Below are 10356 nucleotides of genomic sequence, written 5' to 3' on the forward strand. Positions count from 1 at the left end.
ACGCAGGAGCTCTGAAAATGAGTGCGGTGGCTGCCTGTCGGCCAAGACTCCCCAGTCGGTCGGTGGTAGATGCTCTGAGGCTCATTGGTGGCCCCTGGGTCCCAGTTGGGAGAATCTTCCAAACACAGAGGGGTTCAGACACTCAGTGGCTAAAACGAATGACAACTGTCAGCTGCACGTAAGAGAGAAGCCAGTTATTTTCTCAAATAATACGCAGCTCAGGGGGAAGGAGTCAAGGCTGGGGCAGTGACTCAACAAGGTCCTCACATGTTGTCTGTGTAGCTTGTTGAGGGGCTGGCTAACGGGTCAAAGGGGCCCCCCCGGGCCAGCACATCTAGGTTCAAGACAGGAAGAAGGAACAGAGCTGTGCCACCTGTGTCCTTTCTCCCTTTATCAGGAAGGCAAAAGCTGTTCTAGAAACCCTGAACACACATCCACTTATATCTCATCGACCAGAATTGTGTCATGAAAAGCCTGGAAAGAGGAAGCCTGCGAAATTATTTTGCTGCCCCCTCCCCCAAAGTATAATTTTAGAAGAGTCCAAAGGAAAAACTGCAGACAGATGAGCAATGAGCACCGTTGGCTTCTATTGGCACTTTGCCTGAGAGGGAGATTGGAATCACCTCCTTCTCCCCATGTGTTTGTGTAATCTCATGTGGTGTGCAAGCCAAGCTCACAGGGGCAGGACCTCTCAGTCCCCAGCACGGGTGGGGGTGGGGTGGTTGCTGTGGGAAGTGACAGTCACAGGCTGCAGAGCCCCTAGTCCACATTCTCCTCATCCTCTGTGATGTCACACTGGGACTTCTTGCCTTCCACCCTGGGCTGAGGCTTCTGAGCTCACTATGGCCTCAGCGTTCGCTGGGAACATAGGGCTCTCGGAGCCAGTATCAGGGAGGGAGCCTGTGGGCACCAGAGGTCCGGCCATGCGGCTCTGGGAGGATGGCATGCCCCTCACGAAGGGGCGCCATCCCCCGCCTCAGATCCCAATTCCCTGGCTCGTCCTGAGCCTGCTCGCTGCCTTCAGTGGAGTCCTGCTGGGTGCTGTCAGTGGACTCTTCTTTGGTTTCCCGTGAGTCTCCCACACAAGCCGGCAGGTTTCTTACAGAGTCAGAAAGGAAGACAGATCATGAGAGTCCGGACAGGGGAAGTGCAGAAGAGGCGTCAGGGAAGGGAGGATATTCTAGGCAGTGGGAACCAATGTGCAAAGGCACAGAGGCATAGAGTGCTTGGTGCCTTTGGGAGCTGTTGGTGGCTAGGAGTATTGGGTGACATTTGGTGGAGCCTCTCTGGGTCTGTCACCGCCCTGGCTATTTAGAGCAGGCTTTGAGGTCTGTGAGTCCGGACCAGGTGGAGTGAGTCCCGCGCGGAGCTTTGGGACTCCAGGATCAGCGCTGAGTCCTGCTCTGGTCTCAGTTGCAGATGGCTGGCCCAGAATGGGGAGTGGGCCTTTCCTGTTGTCACAGGACCCCTCTTCGTCCTCACCTTCGGCATTCTCATGTTTCTAAACATCTCCGACCCTGGTATCTTGCACCAAGGTGAGCTCTCGGGCCCGTGGGAGAAGGAGGTAGCACCCTAAAGGGTCCTGCGTGCAGGGAAGATTCCTAAAGTGCTCCTCCCTTGTCCCCTCCTCGGGCCTCAAGACCCCGTCACCCCACATCCCCTTCACTTGGGCCCTGCTTCTGTTGCTTCATTCCCAAGCCACCGAGATGCGGTACAACAGGATTCTGGAGGCTTTCCAGTTGCCTTGGAGGCAGGGCCAGTGCAGGCTGGGAAGAGAAGCCAGCTCTTGGCAACCACTCAGTTGTGTCTTCTTCCTTCCCACTGCACACACTCCTTACATCACTGACAGTTCCAAAGGCCTGCGTTCTCACAGAAGTCCTCTGGCTGGACGTCTACCTTCCCTTGGACTGCCAGCCTCTCTGAGTTTGGTCAGCTTCCTCAGTGCGGACTAGGATTCCCGTGCACACCTCCTTGCCTAGGCCAGTGATGCTGCGGGGCGGCCCTCACCCCGGCAGCAGCAGTGTGACGAAGGGCTCCTGCCGCTGCCCAATCCTCTTCCCATGCCAGGCTCCAACGAACAGGGCCCCAGGACGGTGCGTGTGGTTTGGGTGAAGCACATAGCCTTCCGCCTGCAGTGGTGCCCACAGTGCTGCTTCCACCGCCCGCCGCGGACCTACCACTGCCCCTGGTGCAACATCTGTGTGGAGGTGAGCGCCCCTCTCATCTGCCCCCTTCTGGCCCACACCCCCACCCGCTCTGCACCTGCCTGGGACCAGGAGGCCCACTTGCACAGGGGACCAGTAGCAGACCTCAAACCACGTCCGGGACTGCTAAGGCCAAGGGTGGCAGTAACTCCCAGCCACTCTTGGTCACTCATGCAGCTCACTGCCTCCCTGCCTGCACCTGTCCTGGGAGGCTGGCCCCTGCCGACCCAGGTGCTGACAGGCCCAGGAGCATCGACATCTATGCTGAGCCTGGTCAGGCCAGGGGGAGGAAAGGCACCCCTGTCCTACCCCAGGGCTGGCTGACACTAGATGCCCAAGGGCCCCACGGCTGGCTGTAGGCCTGGCCCGGGGAGCTTGACCTGTCCTCTTCTGGTGTCCAGAACGCTGTCCCCTCTCCCTCTCGCTCAGGACTTCGACCACCACTGCAGGTGGGTGAACAATTGCATAGGTCACCGGAACTTGGGCTTGTTCATCCTGCTCCTCCTGTGCCTATGCTTGTACTTGGGCTCCATGCTTGTCACCTGCATGGTCTTCCTCCTGCGCACCACCCACCTGCCCTTCTCCATTGACAAGGTCATCGCGTATCCACCAGGCTGCAGGGTCCACTTGGCGAGCTGTGGGCAGGGCGAGGACAGCCGAAGGGCGGGGTCCCGGGGGCGGGCGAGTGGTGGGCGGGGTTAGAGAGAAACCCCCTGGGGAGGACCAGTCTGGACCAGGGGAGGGTGGTAGGGTCCAGGCGATGGGTGGGGCTAGGAGGCACTGCGGTGCGTGGGCAATCTAGCGGGGTCTTGGATAGAGGACGCTGAGGGCGGCACGGAGACCAGGTCGGCCGGGTGGGGTGAGGTTTACCAGGGGTTGGTGGGTGGGGAGAGGATGGACTGGCTGGTCGTGCGCGGGTCTGTCAGGGCTGGAGTCGGGGTGAGGGTCCCGGCCCGGGAGGTCCATTGCGGGCGCAGCTCCTTAGCTCGTGGGCAGCATCGTCGTAGTGGTCCCCGCCGCCGGCTTCCTGGTGCCTCTCTTGGTGCTTCTGCTGATGAAGGCCAGGTCGGTGAGCACCGCCCAGCGCTCCTACGAGGACAAGGTACGCGGGTCTCCGGGGTGCCACGAAAGCGGTCTCTGGGCGGTCACCTTGGGCCTTCAGGACCTCCACACTTTCCGCCCTTTCTCCCCCGCCCTGGTCCTCATGGCCTGACCTCCCTTGAAGGTGCCTCGTGAGGCCTTGAGGCCCAGATTCAGCTCAGATCTCACCTCCTCTAGGGGCTCGGGGGTCCCTCTCCCTCCCAGGTGCACTGCGTCGAGGGCCTAGTGAGTGCTAGGCTGCGCATCCATTATTTTGAAGGCTGGGCATGGAGGTGAGGCAGGCCCCATCCTGCGCTCCTGTTGATAAGGCCCCTGAAGTCAGAGAATCTCCCGCCCTTCGCCCGTGCACATTGAGAGAGGGGCCTGCCCTGTGCTGTGCAGCGCAGCGCAGACTCAGAGGGAATGGAGAGTTCAGAGAGGACCGCGGTGTAGAGGGTTTGGGGGCAGAAGGCAGAGCGAAGGGCGTTGCCGGTGAGGGGCAGAGCTTGCAAAAAGGCAGGGAAGCTGGAAAGTTTGTGGAATGTTGAGGATGCTGAGGGGACAGTTGTAATTGGAGCAGAAAGTGGATGGGAAATCAAGTGGACTGCTGGGCTCGGGCCAGATGGAAAAGGCACGAAAGTCAGCTGGAGCCTTCTCTTGGTGCGGTGGAAACCTGGAAGCCAGGACAGGTTTTGTTTTTTTTTTTTAACATGGAGTAAAATTCACCCATTTTTAGTGCCCAGTTATAGGAGTTTTGACAAATGCATACAGTCCTGCAACCACCTCCATAATTAAGATTTAGAACAGTTCCATCACCCCCCACAATTCTCTGAAGCCCCTTTTGTAGTGGGTTTCTCCCCATGCTTGTTACCCCTGGCAACCACTGATTTGTCTTCTATCCCTCTTGTCTTTCCTTGTCCAGAGTCTCGTGTGGATGAAATCATAGCCTTTTGAGTCTGGTGTCTTGCACTTAGCATAATGCGTTTGAGATTCCTCCACGTTGCTGCCCGTAGGAGTTCTTTCCTCCTTTCTCTTGCTGTGTACTATTCCGTCATATGGATGTACCACAACTTACTTATCCATTTGCCAACGGAAGGATATTTGGGTTGTTTCTGGGTTTTGGTGATCATAAAGAAAGTGGCTATAAACATTCGTGTACAGGCATGGGAAGATAAGTTTTCATTTCTTTGAGTCAATTCTTAAGAGTGGCATTGCTGGGTTATACAGTAACTGAATGTTTAACTTGATAAGAAAGTGCCAAATTGTCTTCCAAAATGGCTGTACCCTTTTGCATTCCCACAAGCAGTGCATGGGAAATCCAGTTGCTTCTGCATCCTCATTAACATTTGGCATTGTCACCATTTTTTGTTTTCTGATTTTCCGTTGTAGCTAGTCTAAGAAACGTGTAGTGGTATCTCATTGTGGTTTGAATTTGCATCTTCCAAGTGACTAATGCTGTTGAGCATCCTTTCATGTTCTTATTTGCCATCTGTATATCTTTGATTAAATGTCTGTTCCAATCGTTTGCCCATTCAAAAAATTATGTTGTCTTCTTAGTATTAGATTTAAAGAGTTCTTTCTATCTGCTAGATTCAGCTACGTGTTTTGCAGTCTTTTCCCAGCCTTTGGCCTTATTTTCTTGCCAGTGTTTGTCCAAGATCAGAAGTGTTCAATTTGGATCAAGAGCGTTTTCAGTTTTGTCTTCATTGGCTTGTGTTTTGGTGTTGTAATTAAGAAATCTTTGCCTAAACCGAGGTCACCAAGATTTTCCCCTATGTTTTCTTCTACAAGCTTTATAGTTTTAGGTTTTCTCTTTAGGCCTCCTATTCATTTTGGGTTGAATTTTGGATATGAAGCAGGGTATGAGTCAAGACTTATAGTTTTGCGTGTGGGTTGTTCCAAGAGCATTTGTTGAAAAGACAGTCCTTTTTCTGTTGAGCTGTCTTTGCACATTCCTCAAAAATCAATTGACTATATAGATGTGGGTGTATTTCTGAACTGTCTCTTTTTTTGCCACGACCACACTGTCTTCACTGGTAGCTTTCTATGAAGTCTTGAAATGACACAATGTGACATCTCCAACTTTGTTCTTTTTTTCAGAGTTCTTGTGGCTATCCTAGTTCCTTTGATTTTCCATATAAATTAAGAATCAGCTTGTCAATTGCTAGAACTGAGTTTGCTGAGATTTTCCCTTGGATTGCATTGAACCTACAGACCGCTTTGGAAAATGGACCTTTTAACAGTATTGATCTTTTAATCCACGAAAATGGGATACCTCTCCATATTCAGGTCTTCTTTGATGTCTTTCCTTAGTGTTGTGTAGTTTTCAGCATATACAGCTTGCATACCTTGTGTTAGATGTTTTCTAAGTATTTCCTTGTTTTTTGTGCTCTTATAAATTTTTTGCAAAATTGAATTTACATTTGCTTATTATTGTTAGAAAATACAGTGGACTTTTGTATGTTTGTCTCGGATCTTGGAATTTTTCTGGATTGACTTATAAGTTCTAGTAGCCTTTTTGTTGATTCTACCTCAAAATTCATGTCATCTGTGAATAAGGACAGTTTCATTTCCCCCTTTCCAGCGTGTCTGGCTTTATTTCTTTTTCTTGTCTTCCTGCACTGTCTCGGCCCTCCGCTACAGTGGCAGGTGGAGTGGTAAAAGTGATCCTTGCCGTGGGTTTCCTTCAGCAGGACAGGGACTTGAGTAAAGGCTTTTTTAGGAAGACTGTAGTGGGCCAGAGTGATGAGGGAGGGGCTGGAGACACCGAGGCAGCTGAAAGGACAGAGGAGCCCTCTGTGCCCACCTCCTCCCATCCTTCCCATCACCACTCCATCGCTCCCCCCGTATTTGGTTCACAGCTCCCGTGTGACGCCTCTGCTCATCCCTTCCTCATCAGCCCCCTGTTGTCTGCATGCCTTCTCTCTCCATCCTCAGTCCATCATTTCAGCCTCTCTTGGGCAGCACTGTCCCTTCCCACATCCTATGGTTCTTCAGCCTCGGGTCGGGACCTAAGCCCTGCGCCCCCTGCACTGCTCCGCATGGGGTTCTTCCAGTCCGGGGTCTCCACCCTTAAGAAGCCCGACTGGGGTCTGCACTCTGTGATTCACCAGGCAGGGCTCTTTCCCATCACCTGCAGATCCCATTTCAGGCATCCTTCACACACCTCCACTTCGTTCCCTTCCCGCCTCCATCCCCTGACCGCAGCTTCTGCTGGGGCCACTTGCTTAGTGGTTCATAGTAAGGGCTCTGGAGCCAGACCATGTAAATTCACTTGCCAGCTCCACAACATGCCAGCATGGAGATCTTAGGAGTACTGCTTGGCCACCTGGTGCCTCAGTTTCCCCATCTGTAAAAGGAGGCCGCATGGGTTAATATGTGTAAGACACATAGCACAATGGCTGGTACAAGTAAGTGTCCTAGACTTTGTTGTTGTTATTATTTCCGTTCCTTGGCATCATCATTGCCACGTCTTCATGTCTCTCTCATCTTACAAACAAAGCAAATCTCCGTTAACGTCACAGGCCTCCACTCCAACTGTCATACTCTCCCCTCGGCACAGCCGGAGTTTCTGACAGAGTTGGCTGTGCTCACTAGCATCGTTCTTCACCTTCCTCATCCCACTTCAGCCTCTGTCCTCACTGTCACGGTGATGCTGCGCTCTCCACGAGGCCACAGCCAGCAGGCAGTCCTCAGACTGATCTTTCCTGGCCGCACACAGCCCCATGTGGAACGGCACGCCGCTGCCATGACCCTGCCCCAGGCTCTCGGGGTCCCGCTCCCTCTGCTCACCTGGCTGATGCTCCTCGGCCTGCACCGTGGAGTCTTGCCCTAGGCTGCCTGCTCTTCTCGCTGATCCCCTCTCCCTGCTGCTCTGCCACCCCCAGCTGCCCTCTCCACCCTGAAAGTTACGACTGGCTTTGTTGTTCATGGTGTGTCCTCTGTCCCCAGCGCATTGCCCGGAACATTGTTGAAACCTCAACATATTTATGAGCAAAGAGTGAACCTGCAGACAAAGGAATGCATGCGGCTTTGGGAGGAAGAGAAAGAAAGAGAGAGAGAGAGAGAGAGAGAGAGAGAGAAGCCTGATGCCATAAACCCTGGGGAAGAACCGAGAGAGCAGAGGCAGCAGGGAGTTGGGCAGGAGACGGGACAAGAAGACGCCCACTTTGCTCTGGGCCTGTGGAGAGTGAGGGCGTTGGAGACTCGCAATGGGAGCAGGAGACCCGGGTCTGGAGCCAGTGAGAGGGGACAGTGTGTGAAGCTGAGAGCTGCTGGCTTCCGTTCCCAGCTGAGAGGGGCCATGTGGGGGAGCACGGTGCTCTGCTGTATTAGTCAGTTCTTACAAATTCCTTCAACAGCTATCATTCCTTGAAGCACTGAATAATCAGCATTTTCCTATGCTCCATGTACATCTCATGAATGAAAATATATTTCTCTAAATTTGAAATTTTGAATGTAAATTTAATCAAAGTCTTTTAAGCTTTTAGTTTCCCTTAAATGCTTTAAACACCCTAAAGGACGCAGAACTCAAACTCTCACAATGGTTGCTGTTGGTTTTGGCCAAAATGGGACATTCTGGAGCTGTCTTGACTTTTCCTCCCCCAGGGCTCAGCTGCCCTGCCTGGGGTCCTGGTTCATTTTGGTGGAGAATAGTGTTGAAGATCAACGTCTTTGTGACAGGGGCATGGGACACAGGAGAGCTGGTGGTGGGCAGATGTGCTCCTGGGCCCCTTTCGGTCGTGACCAGCACTTTGTAGCTAGGGCGCTTGAAGTCGGGGTGAGAGTCGGCCTGCGCTGGGGAGGAGGAGGGGATGAGGCTGGTGGGTGGAGGGCGGGGAGGACGAGAGCTGGGTCAAGTGTGTCCAGGAGAGGACTTGAACTTTCGTCTTGACCTTTACTGCACTAGGCGCTCAGGACTTTGAACCCCGATTTCCGGGGCCATGTGAGTTTGGGTAGGAAATATGATTGGGCCCGAAAGCACTGCCCTTCCAGATAGTGAAATTCAGTGAAGGCACAAGTTTGGAAGTAATGAGTGGTGGGAAAGCAGAGAAGTAGGGGGAGCGGGGTGTGGAGCCGTCTTTGGAGCAGCTTAATAGAACAAGGCAGATCTGAAAGCATATTTGGAAGGAGGCAGCAGGAGGATGTGTGTGGCCAAAGGAGACAGAGAGGGGGAGGATGCTGCCAAAGGGGGTACCAGGTGGTGGAGGGATCCCTGAGGCGGCAGGAGTTGGGGGTGCGGGGCCAGGGGTCGCGTGGAGAGAGCTCCTCGGAAGTGGGTTGGGGGAGGCCTTGGCTGACCCTTGCCGCTTCCCCGCCCTTGGAGTCTTGCTGCAGCCCTGGGCTGAGCTGACCGGCTCAGGGAGGGCAGTGGGGGCGGCCTGCCCAGTCCTGCTGGATCTGAGCTCCTCTTCCCACCCTGGCCCCCTCCAGTACCAATGCCTACATGGACACAACCCTTTCGACCTTGGCTGTGGCAAAAACTGGTATTGGACACTTTGTGCAGCGCTGGGACCCAAGTGAGTTGGCAAACCAGAGGCCTGAGTGGTGGCCCTGGGGCTGGTGGGGTGGGGTGAAGCTGGGTCATCTCGCCTGGCCCCTTAGCAGAGCTCCCAGGTCCTTCCGCTCATTCTTCCTATTGTTTTGGGATTTTCCCCAGGGCCTTGTGGGAGCATTTGGAGCCCCCACTTCCTTGCCTCTGTGGGTTCTTGCCCCAAGAAATGGTGTAGAGGGCATTGCATCCTGGATGAGACAGGCCCCAGCTCCCCGTGGTGCCGAGCGCTGGGCCTTGTCCTGCCTAAGATGAGGGGCACCAGGCAAGGAGGGTCACGACCACCTCCATCTGGCTTGTTGCTCCCCAGGTACATGGCCGAAGCTGTCGGGCTGCAGAGAGTGGTGGGGCCTGACTGGGTGCCCACGCGGAACCTGCACTTCCCGACGTGCCCCTCCATGCCCATTCCCGAAGCCCTCCCTGGGCTGGGGTCTGGCCGCCAGGTCCAACCTCTGGATCTGTACCAAGCAGGGCAGGATCCCCCAGGGAGTGGTGAGGCTGCAGCCCTCCAGGAGGTAAGGGGTGTGTGTGTGTTTGTGCCCACAGATGCGCACGCGCCCGTCGTGTTGGGAAAGGGCATCTGAAGATTGTACAGGTTTAGGGAAAGCCCCCCTCCATGTTTCGCTGGTGCTGAAGCTGGAACACTCCGAGCTCGAGGGCGGCGGATCATAGGCCAGCGGAGCGTTGAAAGTAGAGTCACAGGCCTGCAGACTACATCAGGGGTCCCTGGAGAAACAAGGGGAAGAGACCACACCACTCACTTGCTCGTTGCCCTTGGGCCAGTCCCTTACCCTTTCTGGGCCTCAGTTTCCTTAGCCATGAATGAGGATTGAGACTAGGAGAGTGGGCAATAATTTTGGGGGGCGGATTCATTTATTTACGGGCAACTTTTAACCTGAAGCTCAATGTTTGAAACAGGTGGCAGTGGAGCTTTAGGACTGCTGCGGGGAAGGTAATTCACAAGCCCCGCCCACAGGGCCCCTGCAGTGATGTTCTGTGGGTCCTGCCCACTCCCTTGGCTCTGCCTAGGGGGGTGGCACCTTGGACAGTTTCTTGCTCCCGAGCTGGTGGGTCATGCGGTGTGGGGCCGGCACCTTTGGAGAGCTGACCTCCTCCACTCTGTGTTTAGATGCACGCCGGCCGGCCCAGTGTGGCCCCTGCTGCTCAGGCCCGAGAGGCGGCTCGATCTGCCTCTCACCCATTTGCACCCGGAGATGCCAGGAGACCCGGCACCTGAGCCTCACCTCCTGAGCCCCGCGTGGAGACTCTCTGAGCCCTATCCTTGCCCAGTCCCCTTGCGAGAGTGCCGAGACCCCTGAAAGCCCATTAAACACCCTTTGCCTGCCTCCTACAGCTGCCCTGCTGCACTGTGTGTTGGGATCAAGGGAGTGGGGCGGTGAGGGGGCCTCTGGGGGCTGAGACAAAGACCCGGGGTGGGGGCAGCCAGGGTTCAATACTGGCTGGCTCTGCGATCTAGTGCAAGACACTGAACATTTCTCTCACCCTTCAAACGGGGAAACC

At 54.7% G+C, this 10356-nt stretch overlaps 1 protein-coding gene across 1 annotated transcript; it reads left to right on the forward strand.

Annotated features, from left to right (window-relative positions):
• The first annotated feature begins 944 nt into the window (after nt 1-944).
• On the forward strand, nt 945-9813 carry LOC131414543 (palmitoyltransferase ZDHHC19-like). The gene is made up of 8 exons (XM_058555554.1): nt 945-1069; nt 1414-1535; nt 2068-2207; nt 2634-2806; nt 3201-3306; nt 8718-8803; nt 9146-9349; nt 9718-9813. The coding sequence occupies exons 1-8, from the start codon at nt 945-947 to the stop codon at nt 9746-9748; spliced, it is 987 nt and encodes a 328-aa protein (XP_058411537.1). The 3' UTR covers nt 9749-9813.
• The last annotated feature ends 543 nt before the right edge of the window (nt 9814-10356 follow it).

The sequence above is a fragment of the Diceros bicornis genome, chromosome 15 (assembly GCF_020826845.1).
Source record: "Diceros bicornis minor isolate mBicDic1 chromosome 15, mDicBic1.mat.cur, whole genome shotgun sequence".
In the NCBI taxonomy this organism is placed as follows: Eukaryota; Metazoa; Chordata; class Mammalia; order Perissodactyla; family Rhinocerotidae; genus Diceros; species Diceros bicornis.